Here is a 20,063-nt window from a genome sequence, read left to right on the forward strand (position 1 = left end):
ATAGACACGCGGCACCAAACCGCGCGATCAACAACCAACTCTCCACCACCGGCAGCCTTCCAGTTTCTCGCAACATCCTCCCTGGATTCCCTTCGCCTGTCTACGACCACTATCTTCTCGTCATGGACACCGACGATCTCACGACGTCCACTCCCGTTCGGGAATCCTCGTCTTCCTCCGAGAATCCCCTCCTCCGCGCATCAAACCCACTCGTCTCCGACCTCGAACAAGAAGTCCTCGACGAGTACTCGCGACTTCTGGGCAACGTGAACAAGGTAGGCCCTACGCCCCTGGCTCCGTGAATGCATGGAACCCACTGGAAACGGTACGCAGGCTAACCTCGTCGACTCCCGGTAGTTATCGCAAAAACTCGCGGACCTTTCGGGTGACCCCTCGTCGCTGACCCTCGACGGACTGCGGATGCTGGAGCGGAAGACGGCGACCGTGTGTACGCTGCTCAAGGCGAGCGTGTACAGTATTGTGTTGCAACAACAGATCTTTAATGAGAGCGAGGAGCAGCAACAGCAACAGCAACAGCAACAGCGGCAGGGAGACCCGGAGGGGATGCATTACGCGGACCCGGACCAGGTCCATGATCAGGGATTGGGGATGGAGGATGGGGATGTAAGTTTTACGGGGCGGTTTACATAGGCTCGTTGTGTTTGGGAGGATCGTTATGCTGCTTCATGTTGTCTCCGATACGATGAATAAGATATACCCTTGTTTTTTTCTTTTTTCTTTTTTGGCAGCTTCATAGGAGAATAAACCGTGCAATACAAATACATGTCGAGTACAAGAACAACCAAATCCGGAATTATATACACCGCCATAACGCAAAGAAAACCCAGACACGACACCCCTGCGGCCATACTCGTACAGTCTAATCTATGCGGGAGAGCCACTGTCCGGTGTCGGAAGAGCTCATGCGACAAGAACCTCCAAGCTGAATCACACCCGGCCAGAGTAATACACCTTCCGCACATCGACCAGCTTCTTGCCACGGGCGCGCGCAATGTCCTCGGGATTCCGCTGGCTCATCAGCGCCTCGTAGGCCGCCTTCACGGTGTTCATGGGGTTTCGGGACCGGTTGACCCGCGCGGCGAGATCGTGGAGGCCGGCGGCACGGCACATCTCGAAGATCAGATGCTGGCAACGAAGACCGAAGCCTGGAGACGGGGGTCAGCCTGCCGAATCTCGACATACAAAGAAGGAATCCTTACCTGGGGGACGGGTCATCAACTGCAACTCCACGGCGCCCACCTTACCCTGGACATCGCCGTAGATGGTGCGGTTCTCGTAGCGCGGGATGGGCTGCATGCTGCGGATGGCCCGGTACTTGGACTGCGTCACGGCGTCGGTGGACTCCTCGGACTTGGCCTCGCCGATACCCAGGAGACCGTTGCCGTTGCCGGCAATCGACAGACAGTACATGCGGCGGACCTTACCCAGACGGGTCTGGTTGACGACCGAGTGTGAGACGAGCGTCTTCGTCTTCAGCGCGCGGATCTCGTCCGTCGTGTACCCCGTCGACTGGAGCAGCCGCTTCAGCGCATCGGTCATTTCCTCCGACTCGCGAGCCTTGGGGTCCTCCTCGGCGAACACCTTGGGCGGCGGGCCGTTCGCGGTGAGCGTCTCGCCGGGGGCGAACAGGTCGGGCACCATGGCGCTGTGCGGGTTCAATTCGTTTTCCTCCTTGCCGACGGTGACGCGGGTCTTCTCGAGGAAGCGCACCCAATCGCCGGCGTTGGCATTCTCCGGCATCTCGGCGAAGAAGCGGGCAAAGTCGTCGACAAAGTCGTCCTCGCTCTTCAGCGTGGCGTGGTAGTCGGAATTGGACTTGGGCGCCTTGACGTTCTTGTCGACGCCCGGCTCGATCGTCGACAGATCGTCCAGGTAGTGCAGCTTCATCGGATCCCGACGGATGGCGAACTGCTCTGCCAGGTCCTTGGGGTCGATCGCCGCCTCGCCGGCCTCAATGGCTGCCAGCTGCTCCGGGGTGTATTCCTCCTTCAGCGCGGCCTTCTCGTCCTCCGTGTACGGCTTGAAGTCGGCGGCGTTCATCTCCCGCGAGATCTGATCGAGCGTCCGCATGTTCTCGGCCTTGACATTGGGGAATTTTGGTTTCCGGTTGGACAATTGCGCGGTCGAAGCGTGGAATTGGCGTCGGGGAACGCGAGTGCCTGTCGAGGCTGCAGTGCGGGTGAAGCTGCAGAACAGACATCTGGCCGGCCGGGCGAGACTCATGGTGACGAGAACGGGGAGGAGCTCTCTGGCCAGCAGAGGCCACTGGAGAGCTGATCGTAGGGGAGAGAGGGAGAGGAGGGAGTGGGAGAGGGAGAATAATGGGGAAATCAACAGTGATGGGCGAGTTTGGATGGAAGAAGTTGCAACCGTTCCCAGAAGGGAAAAGCGCGGCGAAATTTCTCGGCAGGCCGCTCGACCAATCCGCGTCCGTCTGTTGCGCCCATACTAATCCATCCTCGTCCAACTTTTTCCCCTCGTTCAACTTCGTCGCTGCACCGCTGCTCCGCCCGTTTCTCATATATGTTGGTCTTTGCCTCTCTCCGATCCGTCTCCCGCAAGTATTGGTCCTCGCTAGCCCTCCAGACTGCGCGTTTCCGTCTCGATCGCCTCGCTCCGCCGCTGCACCGCAGCGCGCATCATCGCTCCAATACCATGCAGAACCCTCCCAGGAAACCTGACCACACCGTGAAGCGGCGCAAGAAGTTCAAGGCGGACCGTACGAAGAACAGCGGATTCGACGAAGTCCTTCAAACCGACATCGATAAGCTCCTCCGCGCGAACAAGCCGGAGACCGAAGAGCGCGCAGACTCGCCCGACGGCGCTGCCACTCCAGCTCTCCCAGAGACCTTCACGGAGATCGAAGTCAAAGTCGCCGAGCTGTCGTCCTCCGGGGATGGGCTCGCGCTGTCGGAATCGGCCGATCATGTCTATGTCGTCCCGTTCACCGTACCCGGAGACAAGGTCCTCGTGAAGGTCGTGCGGCATTTTCCACAACTGTCGTATAGTCTGACCGACTTCCTCAAAGTCCTCGAACCGGGCCCGCAACGCAACGACGCCGGCATTGGATGCCAGTATTTTGGAAAGTGCTCCGGCTGCCAGCTGCAGATGATGTCCTACGAGGACCAGCTGGCGCACAAGAAGCGCATCGTCGAGAAAGCCTACGCAAACTTCTCCGGCCTCATCCCCGAGCTCATCCCTGCCATTGGCGACACCTTCCCCTCGCCCCTGCAGTACGGCTACCGCACGAAGCTGACGCCGCATTTCGCCGCCCCCGGCGGCAATGGCCGGGGGAACAAGAAGGCCCCCGTCGGCCCGGTCACCGAGGTGCCCGCCATCGGTTTCACATATAAGAACCGTCGCACGGATCTGGACATCGAGGATTGCCCGCTGGGCACGGACATCGTGCGCCGCGGTCTGAAGAGCGAGCGCAAGCGAGTCGCGGACAATATCAACTCGTACAAGAAGGGCGCAACGCTGCTCATGCGCGAATCCACCGCGCGCACCCCTAATCCCGGCGCCGACCTCACCATCCCCCAGCCCACCGTCCCAGAAAACGAGACCGGCAAGGACTCCGGCGACGTCCTCCGCACCGAGCACGACCAGTACACCGAGGAGAAGCGCTGCGTCACCGACTCCAACGCCACCTCCGTCGAGTACATCGACAACTACGTCTTCACCAACAAGGCCGGCGCCTTCTTCCAGAACAACAACTCCATCCTCTCCGGCTTCACCGAGTATATCCGCCAACACGCCCTGCCGCATGCCAACGCCGACGACCACAAGCCCATCAAATACCTCCTCGACGCCTACTCCGGCTCCGGCCTCTTCACCATCACCCTGTCGCCGCTCTTCCGCTCCAGCCTGGGCGTCGACGTCGCCGAACAGTCCATCGTGTCCGCCCGCGACAACGCCCGCGCCAACTCCCTGCCCAATACCGGCTTTGCCGCTGCCGACGCCGCCACCCTCTTCAAGGACGTCCCCTATCCGGCCGACCAGACCCTGTTGGTCATCGATCCACCGCGCAAGGGCTGCAGTGAGGATTTCCTTCGCCAGCTGCTCTCGTTCGGTCCGCGTCGTGTCGTCTACGTCAGTTGTAACGTGCACACGCAGGCCCGTGATGTCGCCGTCATGGTGCAGGGCGACGCCCAGAAGAACATCCGTTACGAGATTGAGAGCATTCGTGGCTTTGATTTCTTCCCCCAGACGGGCCACGTCGAGGGGGTCGCTATTCTCAACAAGGCAACGTTCCCTCAGGCGTAGCTCCGTTACATCGTTTCTTCTTCCCGGCGGGCGTTGGCGTTTGGGCAACTTAGAATATGTACTAGCTGTGAGGAAGACGTTGCTTTCCTTGCGAATATATACATTCAAAGTAGCAGGCTACATCTGCCAAGAGCTCCATTTCCCGTGACCCACGGAGCAGAACGAACAAACTCCTCGTAATCTATTCCTTCGCCTACTCCGTCTGGTCTACCCGAATACAGAAGAACCCCGTGGCGGCAATTTCGGACGAGAATTTGAACAGTCATGAGAGAGGCAGGTGAAAGAAAGGAAAATCGGTAGAACACTATAAACAGATAACCAGCTAGGAACAAACGGACGACCTAATCTTCCTTCCCTACGAACTGCCAGGTCCACCGAGGAGAGCGAATCTCCGCACGATGCTAGGGCCAATCTCGTCGTACTCGGCCTTGGTGTGGCAGTAGCTGCGGAACTCCGGCGTCTGACCCAGCAAGCTTCCTCCAAACCAGGGACCGTGCCGTTGTCTCTTGTGCGTGACAACCGCCACGTCCAGACCGCCGCTCCGCGCTCCACCGCTGCGCGCCTCAGACGCGCGGATCCGGGCGTCCACCAGGTGTCGGATATCACGCTGTAGGCGTCGGCCAAAGTCTTTGTATAGCGTGGAGCCGCCAGACAGGACGATGTTCTTGTAGAGGCCTCGACGGACGTCGATGGGGGAGGACTGGATGACGCCGTCGACGACGTTGGGCAGAGGGGTCAGGAAGTCGGAGGAGTAGATCTCGGGGTTGAAGAAAATCTCGGGCGCCAGGAACCGCTCGTACCCGACGTCGATGTTGACGGTGCGGCCGTTGGGCGAGGTCACGGTGTGCTTGAGGAGCCGATCCGGCTCGCGATCGTAGCGGGCGAACTCCTTGACGATGTCGGGGCACACGTAGCAATACTCCTCCTTCACGCGTTCCGCGGTCTTCAGGCTGCTGTCGGGCTCGCCGCGGTCACGGAGCAGGCTCTGTACGAAATATGTGATGTCTCGGCCGGCAATGGGGATGCTCTTGATGGAGGAGCCGATGACGTAGCCTTCGGCGACGGGAATAACATGGGTGACACCGTCGCCCGAATCGATGACCGTTCCGGTCAGAGAGCGGTCGGTGACTTTGGAGGAAGTCCACGAGGCGGCGAGAGCCAGCACGGCCTGGACCGCAATGTAGAGACCGGCGCAGTTGAAGGACTCGAACATGATCTCGGCGGTGTTCTCACGGTTTTCAGGAGGGTTCAAGGGCTGTATCGCCGTTTCAGTTAGCACATGCGCTTGTCGGCGGTATTGGACTGGGGTACTTCTTATCATACCGGCTCGGTGAGGAGGAAGTAATGGTCTTCGGGCTCGACGCGGAGGTACTTGAAGATCGAGTTTGACCAGAAGCGTTCCATCGAATCCCAGTTCTCAATCTGACCGTGGCGAATGGGGTAGTTGATGCCATAACCGGGACCGCTGGAAGCTGCGAGAGCTTCATCGCCGATGAAGAAATCCAGGTCCTCCGTACCACGCTTCGCCGACAGGTGAGAGCTTGCCCCACCACCTCCCCCCAGGAACGACGGCTTGTTGGCGACAGGGGGTCTTCCAGAGCTTCCCGTGCTTCCGGCGCCAGACTTGGTTGCAATTGCGGTTGGGAAGACAAAAGAGGGCGAGTCGTTACCGGCGAAACCTGGTTGCCTTGTCAGCCTAATGGGCCCGGTGAGGGGAGGGAGAGTAGATGCAGGACAGGAGACGGGGAATTGGGCCTACCGAGCTTGGAGTAACCAGTTCCGCTAGAGACGGGTTCAGGTCAGCTCAAGGCACGAAGAGTGCAGCAATTTCAGCAGGGGATCAACGTACTTGTCCATGACAACGGCGGGGGTTTGAGAGGCCGCCATGGTGAGGGATGACGGGGGACGACACGCAGACAGAAGACAGAATTACCTTCCCCTTACTCCCACGCGGCGACAGGAACCAGCGACTGACGAGAGAGATAATTGAAGGAGAAGGGAGGGGATAGACGGGGTGAGAGGGGGATGTGGCAGAGGAGGGGAGGACGTAGAGGAAGTAGTATGTCGTAGTCGAGAATGAGGGTTGGAGGTGATGGGAGGAACAACGAGCCTCCCGTCCCGTTACGTATGTTGCCGGTCGTTTGGGGGGTAATCTTGGTACCGGCGGCGCTGATCGGACTATGGGAAATACGCTGGTGTGACCAAACTGACCGTACAGGGTGTGTATCACGTGGGACACTGACTCAGCCCGATCTATATCGATATCAATCACTCGTCCATCTTCAGCTACACTTCTTCTTCTCTTCGTCCTCCGTTCCGCTTCCTTCTCTCTGGCTTTCCTCTCCCTTATCCATCTCTCTGTAGATCTCCTCATTGTCTTCCAGTCTCATTTTCTCCCATCATGTCCCCGGAAAGAGGCAACCGCCTCCATTCTCCGTCCAGCCGCAATTGATGGAAAGAACTGCAGTCAAACAACGCGTTTCTTCTGCACATGCGTGTCTTTGTCCCTTTCATCTCTTATTCTCTACCCCTTTGCAACTACTTTTGTCTCCCTAGGTCTCATTCTCTTGCGTTTTTCCTCTCCTCATCTTCTCTACTCTCTTTCACCTTAGGTCATGTTCCCTCTCCTCTACCACTCACTTTCACTTTCTACCCTCCTTTAGTTACCTGGGGAGAGTGACCATTGCACCGTCCGCCTCTTCGTCTTATTATTTCTTCCTCTCCATCCTGTCAGGGAGCAGAAAACGTAGCCTCTCCCCCCTGACCAGGCGACCTAGGCTATGCCAGAGGTTCAATCTCCATTGCGCTCTTTGGCCCTCAGTTCCACCCAAACCTTGCTTGAACTGCCGATACCACCGACATTGCCCCTATCTCCCTTATATCGCTCGGTGTCAAAGTCCAAACCAACCATGAGTCGTCAGAAGAACAACGATGTTGCCGCCATTTTCGTCCATGCGGGTGCAGGATTTCACAGCCAGCACAATGAAAAAGCGCATCTAGAAACATGTGAAAAGCAAGTAATCTCGCACACATTCCATCCCCCCTTTCTAACTTCCGCCAGTGCTGTCCGAGCCGCTATGGGGCTACTCAGGGCCGGTGCATCTGCAGTCGAAGCTGTGGAGATGGCGATCATAGTCCTCGAAGATGCCGAAATCACTAACGCTGGTTACGGAAGCAATATGACCATGGATGGGACCGTTGAGTGTGATGCTACCATTATCAATCATCTCGGGCGGAGTGGTGCTGCTGGCGCTGTCGGTCGTAAGTCTTTCTACCCTCCAGATATTTCTCCTGGGGCCTAATATGACTGCAGAAGTCAAGAACCCGATTTCATTAGCCCGAGTCATTCTTGATGCTTCAACAAAGCCGCTATCCTTGCAGAGAGTCCCTCCAAACTTCCTCGTGGGACCAGGGGCAACGGAATTTGCTTATGAAAATGGCCTCATAGTGCTCCCTCATGATGGTTTGGTAGCCCCTGCATCGAGAGAGAGGTGGCAGCGTTGGCGACAGGAATTGGAAGAAGCCGAGATGAAAGACCGCCAACAGAATCCCGCTAAATATCAGAAGGCTCAGTACTTGGCGCATTATCGGCGTCCAATGGTCACCCATCCGGCTCAGCTCCTGGCTTCGCCATTGAGCTCCCGCAATGAGACATCGATCAGTACACCCCGTCATGTACCTCCTAGCAGCCAGTCCTTGCCAGGTGCCGGACGTGCCGGTAGCCCAAACTCTCTACTCGCGTCAACTCTTCAGCCCAGTCCGATACCTTCTACTGTTGCTAACGCTAGAGATGGGGAGTGCGGTGATGGCTCGGCTCTACAGGTCAGCCGGTCTAACGTTGAAGACAAAAGCGAAACGCACGCAACAGCCAGTGGGGAACTTGGTTCGGAAGCCCGCACTCCGTCCTCGGACAGCACCCAGGAAAAGACGCCCACAGGCTCGTCTGAGATGGAAGTTGATCGAATCAGCGATACCGTTGGCGCCATTGCTATAGACTCCGAGGGCAACATTGCAGCGGGTTCATCCTCTGGTGGTATCGGCATGAAGCACCGTGGACGAATTGGTCCTGCTGCTCTGGTAGGAGTAGGCACCACAGTGATACCAGTGGACCCTGCCGATCCTGAAAAGACGTGTGTCGCTACAGTCACTTCAGGGACCGGAGAGCACATCGCGACTAGTATGGCATCCAGTGTATGCTCCTCACGCTTATACTACTGTCAGAAAAGGTGCGAGGATGGTACATTCGAGGATGCCACCGAGGATGAAGCGATGAGATCAATGATTAAGCTCGAATTCATGGGTAGGCTCCTTTGTGAACTCGTCGGAGTAACTAGACTAACTTTATTAGAACATCCTGGTGTGAAAGACAGTGCCTGTCAAGCTGCCATTGGGATCCTGTCGGTCAAAAAGACAGTTGATGGAGTATTCCTTCATTTTGGACATAATACGGACTCCTTCGTAAGCTCCACCTCTTCTTGGCCAGGCGTGCACATGCTAAGGGCTTTGACTTAGGCTCTTGCTTCTATGGGTATCAATGATAAGAAACCAGTATCGGTGATGTCTCGTAATATGGGGAATGGCAGCATTATGCAAGGTGGGCGTGCCTACCGCTACAAAAGGTATGGCTATTCCAAGTGAAATGCCGGCATTGAATTGACATCGGAAGATTCAATCTGCGTGGCACTACTGCGTAAACGAGTTCATCACAGTGGGTTGCCATTCTTTCATTTTATCCAATTCAAGATCTATTGTCTTCACTTCAACGAAGGCCTGACGCTAATCTATTGACCAACCCGGGATAGTAATCCAATATCTCCGTGCTCAGGTTCATGCGCTGGAATCGACTCCTGGTCAACGGCATTCTGCGTGTTGGAGAGGGAGTTTTCTGGTGTATCGTCCCGATTGAGAAATGGACAAGGGTAATATTGAAAGTGTCTTTGCGAGACTCGTGCTGCTGCTCCCATGTGAACCTAAGATACCGACCAATAGACGGACAACCCTCGAGAGTCAACAGTGCACAGCACAGTAACTACCCGGGATCGTAACACTTATCACAATGATGTCGTATAACTCCACACGCCCTGTAGTGGCCGTTCACGGCCCAGGGGTCGGAGTCGGCGTAGGCGTCGCAGTGCCCGAGGGACCATTCGCACGAGGTTTCTTTTTCTTCTTCTTGCGCGCCACCACCGCCGGCTTCGCACCATAATCGCCCATATCCAAATGCGTCCCGCAAGTCAGACAGTCCCCGTTCTCAGGCGGTTCGCAAAAAATGCTCAGGCAGATGGAGCAGACGAAGCCGACATCCACGACGCGGCGATGGCAGAAACACGCGGCGCGGAAGTCGACATCGACCCGAGTCGGCAGCACCAGGTGCTTGCGCGAGCGCTGGTCCGGCAAAAACGCCATCATCAGATACTGCAGCAGCCCGCGCGGCTCCGTCAGTGACATAAACACCCCCTTGGTCGCATCCGAGGCCTGCTGCAGGAACACCGCGTCGCCACGCAGCTTGCACACATCGATGGGGATCTGCAGCCGCTGGCACGCAAAGATCCCGTTCATCATCGGGATATACTGGTGCGCCGAGTCGCTCGACCCGCTCACCGACACGATCAAGATCCGCGACTGCAGCCCCTCCGGGCCCGTCCTCGCCCCAGCCCCAGTACCACCGCCTCCTCCTCCTCCGCCACTCGCACCTCCGCCGGACACGCCCGGCCCCTCGCTCCCCGCCAGCCCGCTCGTGTCCCCGCCATGTGCCTCCGACCACGCAATGGTCCGCCGGTTGATGTGGCTCAGCGCCAGCGTCAGCGCCCCGGCCATCATCGTCGATGTCGTGCCCTGCACGTCGGCCCCGCGCGTCGCCGCCATCAGCTCGCCCAAGTGCGCCGTCACTTGCTCTTCCACGATCCGGAACGGCCGGTACTTGTTCACCTGGCTGCGCGTGCCGTTCATGGCGACGTCGCCGTCCGCGTCGTGCGTGCTGCTGTTCCGCCGCTGTTGGTGGTGGTGGTCTTCGCGCGGGTACAGCCAGGTGGCGGTTTGGCTGTGCGAGGCGACCACGGCCACCTCGTTTGCGTAGTTGCAGGCGAGATGCGCGTTGAGGAAGACGAGGATGTTGGCGATGGCTGTCGAGAGCGGGAGGGCCGGTTCGAGGACGGCCCATGCGTGCGGGTTGGTGTCCAGGATGACTGTTAGGAGGGAAGGGGCACGGTCTGTGTTGCGTTGCGCGGGCGGTTAGTAGGTAGATCCGGAGGCTGGATGGGCTGGTTGGGTCGGTCGCCGGTGGCGGCAGCGTCCGTGGATTGGGGGGACGTCTACTCACCATGCGCACTCGTCTCGTAGTGCTCGGTCGCGTCGACGGCGTTCATTGTGACTGGTGGCCCCGGTAGTCAACCGGCGGCGTTGTACGGGGTGTGTGATTCTGGACGCAGAAGGCAAGACTCGAGATGGTAGTCTCAATCAAGTCATAACATCATGAAGCTTGGCTGGTTCAGGATGACGGATCCTTCCAGGCCTGGGTGCTGTCGAATCGAATATCACGGGCGTGGGGAGGAGAATGTGGCTCCGGAGGTGGACTGTTGCAGGAGAAAGAAGTTGGATGATGTCGTTGAGCTTCCGCATATACTTCCGTATTAGATCGCCGGTTATCGCACGTGACTGGCGGCGTTGCTCTCAACGGCAGCAGCCAGAGCTGCAGTCTAGAAAGAGTAAACTATGGCGGGGGACACTACCTCCAAATGTGGGCTATCTAGTCAAAAATTTTCAATATGTATCACGCTATCTCCTGTATAATACTGTTCGATGGCTCCAAATGTACCCGCTGGTTGTTAAAACCAGCTGCAACCTTCCTATACAAACGACCAACTACCAAGTGGCATCCTGTTGAACACATACATCGGCCTCAAAGGACACTCTCCGGACCGATGTGCAGCTCATTGTCTTTTTTCTCCGCCTGGTTGAGCACCGGGATCTGGATCGACTCCTTCAGGGGCGCAGACGTTGGCTGAGCCAGTGGACTGGGTTCAGGCGTCTCGCTCGGCGTGTCACCCTTGCTCTGATGTTCCGTGAGGCCCTTCCGAATAGCAAGAACCGAGTCCACGATGACAGCATCAATGCCTTCTGCAACTTGGCGCTGTGCAATCCATTAGTTCAACCCCAGGACGTGTACCACGGTAGCGAGTTTACCTTGACATTAACTGGATCATTGTTCATAGTCCCGTACGAGACGCAGACTAACCCAGACTCCTTGACCACCCGCACCAGACGGGGACACAGAACCAGGGCCTCGGCCTGAGATACGATGCCCAGCAGATTCCACCGGGACGCAAAGCGGACTGCTTCCTGCAGACTGCTGGCGCGAATATCACCGACAGGAGATGCCCCAGCGTCGGTCAAGAAGAGCACAGGGATGGATGGCTGCTTGAAAGAGAGCAGCAGACAGATGTCCGGATTGAAGCTGGAGAAGATCATGTTGCGCCCATGGCCGAGGTCATACACCTTGGCCAGCACGGTGTCCACGAACGAGTTCAGCTCCACGGCGAACGTGTCCATCTCCTCTTCCTCGCTCTCGTAAAGCATGGGGTATTCTGGCGATCTCGGTCAGATCGTCATGTAACTGTTTCTTTGTAGGGTTACGGAAACTCACTCAACTCGATGTTAAATCCAACGGACGCGGGTAACTTCTTGAAAAGCTCCTCCAGCGTGGCAAAGGGAGCTTGGATATGGTTTCCTCGTGTGTTGCCCTTGAATCCTTTCTTCTTGAAGTCGCGGGTGTGCTTGATCCTCTCATTTAATTCTGCGGGATCGTACTCGGAACCACCCACAGACATGGACCGCTGACGCGGAGCAATATTGGCCTTTTCACCGTTAAGCTGTGCATTGATGGATGGAGATGCGGGAGGCCGGCCAGGTCCGTTGTCGCTTAGCTGGAGAAATTGCTCCAAAGTCAAAGTGTGAACTGGGGCATCGATGCCGGTTTCGCTAACGAGAAAGTCATGATAGATCACCGGGACGTGATCCTTCGTGAGCTGCACGTCGAACTCCACGTAGGACGCACCAAGGTTAGCAGCAGCGATGAAGGACTGGACGGTATTCTCGCCGAGCTGCAACGAGTTCCGACTCGCCATATTCTTGCCCAGACCGCGATGTCCGATCACCATCGTGGAGCTCATACTCTTGTAGTACGTCTGGTCACCGGTGATAGACATGTTGGGGTGTTTGAATGGGGTAATAATGAGGAAGTTGAAGGTCAATGTACCGATAACGTCCAGGGTGTTGGCAGCTATAATAGGGACAGTAGAATCACCCTTCAAATTGATCCGGTGAGAACCTATTGTCGGCTTAATGCTTGAAAGCAAGGCAACACCTCTCCCGACAACTTGATCCTTCGATCCGGCGTAAGTGGGCACGAGATCGAACAGAAGTCGCACCTTGGTTGGATCCGCAGCGTGGAAGACAATAGGCTCGGTAGAGATGTTTTCTTGCACAGGGAGATCAATGACCTCGGGCTCACCGTGAGCTCCGGTGGCTGTCACAACGATTGATAGAGCGGTGTCTAGCTGTGTGGAATGCGCATCCGTGAGAGGAATCCTATCGAGATCTACCGCTTGCATCGCTTTTCTGGGGTCCATGGTCCCCAGACTCACAAGGATCATGGCTTCATCGGTGAGATACCGGTGTCCAAATGACTTAATAGGCTCAGAACTCCGAAGGGTAGAACTCCCGGAGCTAGTTTGGCCGTTGGACTTCCTTTCCATGAGGGAAGGTTGGGAAGGAGGCGAGGACGGTGTCGATGAAATGGTAGAAACCGATGCGACAGGGTCGACCTCGGGCGGTTCGGGGTCGGGGGTGACCTCACCAACGCGGCGGGCGATTTCAAGATGACCTCTTAATGATGCATGCTCCTTCGCAGTCCAGCCAGACGAATCGAACCTCTCCGCGTCAGCACCGGCCTCGAGTAGCAACTCCACAACACTCAGTGAGCCGTCGACACAGGCAATGAACAGAGGGGTCCAGGAATATGTATGCTCGGTGAGCTCAGTGTCGGCCTTTTGTTCATCATTACCATTGAGCAGAATCTTCGCGCAGGCATGGTGACCGAAGCGGGCCGCTACATGCAGCGCGGTCTCGCCCTGTTCATCTTGGTAGTTGATATCAACACCCGCATCGACGAGAAGATGAACAATGTCGACGAAATTGGCTTTCGTGGCCAAAGCCAGAACAGCGCTAGACTTGGACACCTGCTTGCGGATGCTTGATTTGTCCTTGCTCGGGCCTTGCCAATTCTCCGCGTCCAGAAGAGCTCGGGTAGTCAATGGATGGCCCCCGACTACACTCAGGTGCAGAGGCGCCCAGCCATCGTTATCCTGCCAGCGGGCACCATCAATGCCTTCACTAACATCGAACATACCCCACTCTTGCAGATGTTCCATGATAACCTCGCACACCGCTTTGAACCCATACTGCGCAGCATAGTGTAACGGGGTCCGGCCGGCAATATCCTTCGCAAGAAGGGCATTGCGCTGGGAGGGCTGCAAATGATCCAAGAGATGTTGTAAGGTGGCCACTGGAGGGTCGGACCTATCCAGGTGCTGCGGTAAATCTGCCTCCTTCACGACCGCTCGAGGCGGCTGCAGGGTAGGCATGGCGGCGGGGGTGATGTAATTGGACGTTTCTAAAGGAAAGTCGAGGATCATGGAAGCAGACTGCTCCGAGTCGGCTGTAGACTGGGCGCGACCAATGGAGATGACCAGCCGATGGATACAGTTGCGTTTGTTGATGTCGTCGTTTTCCTCGAGACTATCAATTCGCCCAAGAAGGATGGAGATGGAGGATTTTGCGTGGTAGTAGATGGATCGCTGGAGTAGGCTCATAAGCACCTTGGGGAAGACGTTATCACCTGCGTCAGCGACGGCAGCTTTGAGCGTCTCGAGTAGTTCGAGCAGCACGTGGGTGTCATCCTTGCGCAGAGCTTCGTCCACGTCCAAGAGCAAACTTGGCGGCAGATTCAGGTTGGGCCGGGAGGGGCCTCTCTTTAGCGAGATGGACGAGCGGCGGGAGCTTGCATCGTCCGAGGCCTTCTGCTCACCCAGGACAGAGAGCCAGTCGTTGATCTTCTTCAGTGATTCGGTTACGCGGACATTGGACGCGAAAGGCGAGGGGTCCACCTTGGTCGCGACGTAAGTCTGCTGCGCGTGAACGCCGACTTTCTTGTCGAGTTTCTTGGTGATCTTGATAAAGCCGCGACGGTTCACCTCGCCATACCACTGGAGCTTCCGGAGCTGCCCGCGTAGTTCCAGCAAGGCGGCCAGAAGATCCTCCACCTCCTCCGAATCGAGACGGTGGGCGCCGTTGATGCCTTGGCCGTAGCGGTCGTCCAACAGCTTCAGGCGACGGGCAAAATCGGCATATTTCTTGTTGTAGAAATAGTCGACATCCTCGAGATTCCGATCGAGAGAGTAGAAGAATCCTAAGGGATGGAGTCAGGAAGACCGCTCGGCGGTCCAAGACGGGAACACAGAGGCGGCTCACCGGCGAGGTCAGCATCGTGGCCCGCCTTCACATTCTCGGCAGCAGATTTGATGAGCTTCTTCAGGGCCTTGTATTTGATGTAGGAGGCGCTCCATTCCGGGACGACATTGCGAGACAGGTTGCGTCCGAACTTCATGATGGCGATGGTAGAGTCGTCTCACCCGTGTATCTTCACTAGAAATGGGGGTATGGTCCTGTATAAGCAGGATTGTGAGATCTGGGTAATATCCTTCAGATTGGATTGGGGTCTAAAGATGCGAAGCCATGGAGATGCGAAACGGGCTGTTCAACTGGAGAATCGTAGGAGGGACGAAGGAGAGGGAAGGAAACTGGAAACAACAGCGGCGAGACGACCAGCGCCAGGTGTTAGTCTATCGCAGGAACATTGGGAAAGAAGCCATGGTGATCCGGAGAGCAAGTGAAGGGCTCAATGGGTCATATACAGGCAGTACAGGCAGCACGTGGGATGGATCGGTCACACAACCCGCACTCTTAGAAGCGGTGAGCCACAGAGGAGTCCGTATTCAGGGGAGTGGCAATAGCAGGCGAGAGGTGGAGCTGTAGATCCAGATGATTGAGTGGGGGTGATGAAGAGAAGAGGAAGGGAGAGAGAGGGAGAGAAAGAGGGTTAAGGAAGAAAAGCCCTAAAGGACCGTGGGACGAGAAGCAAAAGAGTGAGCCGTACGCACGTTGTGGTCTGGAGGACAGCGACAGGTGGAGAGAAGAAGTAGAAGAGCGAAGCGGAGAGGAAGAGGAGGAGGCGGAAGCGGAAGGCGCAGACGGCGGAAGCGTGACGGCCGGAAACGCTCTGATTCGTCCGCAGCGGGAGGAAGTTGTAACTGAGTCAAGAATTCATAGATAAAATTTCATGGAAGTATAGAATGAATACATAAGTAATATCTACCGTAGTTAGGGTGGGATAGTAAACAACAAAAAGAGTCAGGTAAATTCCACCTATATATACGCCATATCTACCTAGGGAACCCCTCCGATCTACTCCTCCCCTCCCCATCGCAAGAATGCTAGACACGGCCAGAACGTGTCCAGTGTGGAACTCGGTTGGATATTGTTGGATATTCTCCTCAGATTTGCATAAATCCCTCATTATTCCTCCCGCGGACCACAACCTCTATGACATCAACCGTCTCTGAGACTCCCTCTACCCCAACATCTCCATCATTATACCACGCATTTCTGAACCATACAGAATACTTTATATCATGCTAACCATCTTCATATGCCAGCAAACTTCTATTCATTTCAGTGATAATGGTCATTCCGGGTACTCTTGAATACTACACAGTACGGAATTCGCCCTTCCAATTGGCTCGCAGATCATCCTCAGTAACGTATCCTGCATATCCCCGCTTCGCCGTCTCCCACAGCTCCCTTCGACATTAAAGGAAGCGTATGATACAAGGATCTTCGGGAAATAGCAATATGCTGTCTCTAACTACCTATGTAAGACCGAGGGCTCTCGGTAGACTCGGATTCCGAGTTTGATAGTATCCTCGTCTCGGTCGATATGAACGTCCACGAAGGCTTGCAAGTTCTGTGTCTGGCTTGATGAATGGAGACAACGTGCGCATGTCGAAAGCATAGAGAAGAGTGAAAAAGTTGGGTCTGTGCACAGTCGTGAGCAAAGAGCGATAAACATTAGATCGCATCGCTGCCGTAAATTGCTGATGGGAAGGATGGCCTGGTTAACTATTGCATCTCTCGGGCTTGCTTAGAACGGGCACTGTGGTGCAAAAGCAGTATGAGTACAAACGATTGGGTTTAAGAAATTTACTAGCAGCAGGCCTACTACCCTCGGAGAATGCAAAGGGCGACATAGGGAGAGCCGTTATTGCATCTTATGCTCTTTATTGCTACAGGGCGAATAGATGTCTAACATCACATTGATTTGTTAATCTACCTGCCAAAGAGCAACCGTGTAAATAAAGCCAGATCAAGCAAAACCACAAACCTAGAATAACGAGTAGCAAACGCCAGAAGGGCCACAGTAAGAGGAACGCCATCAGCAACACCCCGCCCACGCCACACAAAAATGAAGAAAACGCTGAAGCAAGTCGGACACGATCATAAACAACTCAGATATCATTCCACCAAAGGCTTCAAAGCTTCCACCCCAGTCTGAAGAATAGCCGTATTCTTCGACTGCTTCAGCACTCGAGTCAGTATATCGACACCGCCCTGAGCCTTGACGGCTTCTCTTGCGCGCCGGCCAATGTCACCCGACGCGATCGATGTCAGATTCCGCACGCATGCGACCCCTCGATGCACCAGACTTTCATCTTCCTCCTCGCAGAGACCCAACAGCAACTGGACCCCGCGGGGTCGATCGAGGACGGCAGCGACGGCGGCGTCAAACTCCGTCAACATGGCGAGACCGCCTCCAGCGGCTCGGCGGGTGGCGACGTCGTCGGAGTCTGCGAGGGCGACGAGGACGTGCAACCGTTGCGCGGCGCGCTTAGAACCATCCGCGTATTTGGCAACCCCAGACTCGCACGTCATCAGATTGCAGACCAGCTCGCAGGCCGCCCGTTGGATAAGAGGGCTGTTCGAAAGTAGCAGATCCTCGACAGTGGACCAGGCTTGACGGACGATAGCGTCGGCAGCGCTCTCGTCGGGATACGAGGCTAGATTCGTGAGTGCAAGAAGGGTCTCGAAGACGGGCAGCAGATCGCGCGGCTGCTCCGCTGATGCATTGGGAGATTCTGGCGCCGTCAAAAGCGCAGTCAATGGCCGAATCGCAGATGTGATCGGTGGGAACCCGGAGAGCGGGAAGACGTGGACGGGATTGACAGAGATGAGAATCCGGGCCAGGGCGTGGGATGCGTTCTGCATCGAATCATTGGAAAACGAACCAGAGCTACCCTGTCTCGGGGTCCCAATGCTAAGCAGCAGTTTGACTGCCCCCTTCTGTGCGAGGACACCCCTTGACTTGGGGTCCCGTGACAGAGACAACATGATCTTACTGATCAGACCCTGGATCGAGGGTAACCCGGTTTTGCCACATTCTACTAAAAGGGGCATGATCCCGGCCTGTACTAGAGCACTGCACCGAGCGATAACCTTTGGATCAGTCGCAAGAGGATCCGGCCCGGACCGCGCGTCCGGAGAAGCTTCAGCGTAGGACTTGAGTTGGGACATCTTCTTTTGCTCTTCGGAGAGGTTGGGGAGGAACTGGGTGATATTCACAAAAACCGCAAGGCCAGGGTAGAGCACCGAAGAGTCGGCCACGTTTTCCTGCAAGGTGCGGATCAGATCTCGCAGGAAGACAGGATCTTTGGCAATCTGTTCCTGAGCGGCGGGCTTGACGGACGAGTATGCCAGACCTCCAATCACGGTTGTGAGATTTTCACCCTTTCGTTTCGATATCAGTCCCTTAAACCGATCAACCAGTTCGGGCATCCTCGTCTCGTCTCCTAGAGCCTTACCGTTCGTGTCCGAGCCATCCTTTTCGGACCCCCGGATCTTCGTCATAACCGCCGCTGCTAGCTCGGTGGTTTGGTCAGTGCCGTTAGAGAGCATGTATGCGACCCATCTGGAGAAGTTCTTGGTGATGGTTTCCCGACATGAACTGTTGATGAATGCCGCGTCCAGGAGTTCCAACACTGATACGTCCAGTGGTTCCCACACTGATACCTCCACCCTGCGGCGTTTCGGGTCTTCCGCGGTCATGGAGGCTAATGAAGCCATAAACCCCTCGGACAGGAACAGGGTGGCTGCGACCTCCGGTACAACGGGGAAGATGGCCGTGGTCGCCGAGAAGGCAACGATGATGTCCTTCCCACGCGCCTTGTTCAGCTTTGCCGTCACTACCTGCGAGAACCGCTTCTCACCGATATCCTTCGACGCCTCAAGGTACTTCACAGTAGCCAGGGTGGCTTGAACCCGCAGGTCAACGGGAAGACGATTATCGAGCGAGGAAAGAATCACATCCAGCCCCATGTCGTCCACCAGGTCTTGCAATTTCGGCGCATCCACCGCCAGCAGTCGCGCAATTCCCTTGAGGGAGCGACCGTCGTGATCGTGACCGGACTCCATGAGCTTGGCGATGAACAGCTGGAAGAGTTCGCGCTCGCAGTGGAGACGGGACTCCTCAGATGGCCAGACGGAGTGGTCCAAGACGACGGTGTCCAGACACACGGCGGCGCCATCGCCGCGATCGTAGATTTCGTCGAAAAAGGTGGTGACGGACACCTGCAGGCGACCGGCAAAGAACTGCCGCACACTGGTGTTCTGGCGGACTAGACCCGCGATAATGTCATCTTGCGCGGCCGACAGGGCGTGGGGGCGTTGTGCGAGGAGTAGCTTGACGCATTCCAGAGCGACTTCCTCGGGGGGTTTCAAGCCGTCGGTGCGCAGGTAGAGGGCGGCATCCTTACCGGCGGATTCGTCGCGGCGCGAGGTGTATCGACGGCAGAGGTCCAGCAAATGATGTCCATTTTCCTCGTCTTGTTGGATCTTCAGAAAGGCGGCCTTCACCGTCGGATTTTCCGGCGCTATGGACAAGGCTTCGCGAAGGTTTCGAGAAGCGGCCTGTGATGATTACATCAGAGTAAAAGTTAGTCCGAGCGTCGATGGAAGATCACAGGGCGTGCGATGCAGGTCGGTGGAATCAAGGAAACGTCGGGTGACACGTACCTCGCGATGGCCGGCATCTACCAGCTCAACAGCCTCCCGGGTCAAATGTACAGCACGTTCGTCGCCCGTTGAGTGGACCATTTCAAGCCAGAACCGAGAGGCGGGCGGCGGAGGGGTAGGAAGAGGGGCGGATCACGGGGAACACGAGCACGCGAAGCGAGATAAGCGGGAGAAATTCAGTCGGCAGATAGTCCAGATCGGAACGACGTTCCGACGGGTTCTTTTTCCTTCTAGAGGAAGAGTCGAGTGCTCCGTATGGTATGTCGGAGGATGCGGATGATGGCGCGGTGGAGGAAGATGAATTCAAGCAATGCAGAGTCAACCCACGACCTCTGGAGGGATGGTCGAGCGACAGAATGGAAGGAAAGTCATGGAGATCAGGAGAAGACGGGGGAGAGAAAGGAGGGACTGGGAGTCACCGACGAGGAGGGCTTTAAAGAAAGGGAGGGAGAGAGAGAGAGAGGGAGAGGGAGAGGAAGAAGAAAAAGAAAGCGGGAGGATTTCTTGGATTTGATTATTGATTGATAAATTAATTGATAGTCCGGAAGATGATAGATCTGCATTCACTATGACTATGATGACTATTCTTATTTCAGTAC

At 56.2% G+C, this 20,063-nt stretch overlaps 8 protein-coding genes across 8 annotated transcripts; 3 read left to right on the forward strand and 5 right to left on the reverse strand.

The window, feature by feature from the left end:
- Positions 1-38: 38 nt before the first annotated feature.
- On the forward strand, positions 39-813 carry BDV59DRAFT_184966 (DASH complex subunit DAD3 family protein). Its single transcript, XM_073690765.1, has 2 exons — positions 39-275; positions 358-813. The coding sequence occupies exons 1-2, from the start codon at positions 123-125 to the stop codon at positions 649-651; spliced, it is 447 nt and encodes a 148-aa protein (XP_073544935.1). The 5' UTR covers positions 39-122; the 3' UTR covers positions 652-813.
- Positions 724-2,358, reverse strand: BDV59DRAFT_184967 (mitochondrial 37S ribosomal protein uS5m). Its single transcript, XM_073690766.1, has 2 exons — positions 1,221-2,358; positions 724-1,166 (listed from the first exon to the last, which is right to left on the reverse strand). The coding sequence occupies exons 1-2, from the start codon at positions 2,242-2,244 to the stop codon at positions 949-951; spliced, it is 1,242 nt and encodes a 413-aa protein (XP_073544936.1). The 5' UTR covers positions 2,245-2,358; the 3' UTR covers positions 724-948.
- Positions 2,359-2,676: 318 nt separating this feature from the next.
- BDV59DRAFT_195118 (tRNA (uracil(54)-C(5))-methyltransferase) lies at positions 2,677-4,284 on the forward strand (the record flags this gene model as incomplete). Its single annotated transcript, XM_073692498.1, has 1 exon — positions 2,677-4,284. One exon carries the CDS (start codon positions 2,677-2,679, stop codon positions 4,282-4,284), a length of 1,608 nt encoding a protein of 535 aa, XP_073544937.1.
- Positions 4,285-4,461: 177 nt separating this feature from the next.
- On the reverse strand, positions 4,462-6,171 carry BDV59DRAFT_209819 (actin-related protein 3; the record flags this gene model as incomplete). Its single annotated transcript, XM_073695465.1, has 4 exons — positions 4,462-5,539; positions 5,608-5,963; positions 6,044-6,066; positions 6,134-6,171. 4 exons carry the CDS (start codon positions 6,169-6,171, stop codon positions 4,640-4,642), a joined length of 1,317 nt encoding a protein of 438 aa, XP_073544938.1. The 3' UTR covers positions 4,462-4,639.
- A 415-nt stretch (positions 6,172-6,586) lies between these two features.
- BDV59DRAFT_184969 (threonine aspartase 1) lies at positions 6,587-8,998 on the forward strand. The gene is made up of 6 exons (XM_073690767.1): positions 6,587-7,297; positions 7,346-7,545; positions 7,598-8,584; positions 8,633-8,742; positions 8,797-8,903; positions 8,951-8,998. The coding sequence occupies exons 1-6, from the start codon at positions 7,065-7,067 to the stop codon at positions 8,976-8,978; spliced, it is 1,665 nt and encodes a 554-aa protein (XP_073544939.1). The 5' UTR covers positions 6,587-7,064; the 3' UTR covers positions 8,979-8,998.
- Positions 8,999-9,197: 199 nt separating this feature from the next.
- Positions 9,198-10,863, reverse strand: BDV59DRAFT_209825 (TFIIH/NER complex subunit TFB4). The gene is made up of 2 exons (XM_073695466.1): positions 10,604-10,863; positions 9,198-10,493 (listed from the first exon to the last, which is right to left on the reverse strand). Exons 1-2 carry the CDS (start codon positions 10,647-10,649, stop codon positions 9,379-9,381), a joined length of 1,161 nt encoding a protein of 386 aa, XP_073544940.1. The 5' UTR covers positions 10,650-10,863; the 3' UTR covers positions 9,198-9,378.
- A 311-nt stretch (positions 10,864-11,174) lies between these two features.
- BDV59DRAFT_97770 (glycerophosphocholine phosphodiesterase) lies at positions 11,175-15,068 on the reverse strand. Its single transcript, XM_073697442.1, has 4 exons — positions 14,812-15,068; positions 11,927-14,749; positions 11,467-11,867; positions 11,175-11,413 (listed from the first exon to the last, which is right to left on the reverse strand). The coding sequence occupies exons 1-4, from the start codon at positions 14,945-14,947 to the stop codon at positions 11,183-11,185; spliced, it is 3,591 nt and encodes a 1,196-aa protein (XP_073544941.1). The 5' UTR covers positions 14,948-15,068; the 3' UTR covers positions 11,175-11,182.
- A 1,650-nt stretch (positions 15,069-16,718) lies between these two features.
- BDV59DRAFT_184979 (UNC45-central domain-containing protein) lies at positions 16,719-20,012 on the reverse strand. Its single transcript, XM_073690768.1, has 2 exons — positions 19,465-20,012; positions 16,719-19,359 (listed from the first exon to the last, which is right to left on the reverse strand). Exons 1-2 carry the CDS (start codon positions 19,543-19,545, stop codon positions 16,912-16,914), a joined length of 2,529 nt encoding a protein of 842 aa, XP_073544942.1. The 5' UTR covers positions 19,546-20,012; the 3' UTR covers positions 16,719-16,911.
- Positions 20,013-20,063: the final 51 nt, after the last annotated feature.

This window comes from Aspergillus ambiguus (genome assembly GCF_047715705.1).
Source record: "Aspergillus ambiguus strain CBS 117.58 unplaced genomic scaffold BDV59scaffold_34, whole genome shotgun sequence".
Lineage (NCBI taxonomy): Eukaryota > Fungi > Ascomycota > Eurotiomycetes > Eurotiales > Aspergillaceae > Aspergillus > Aspergillus ambiguus.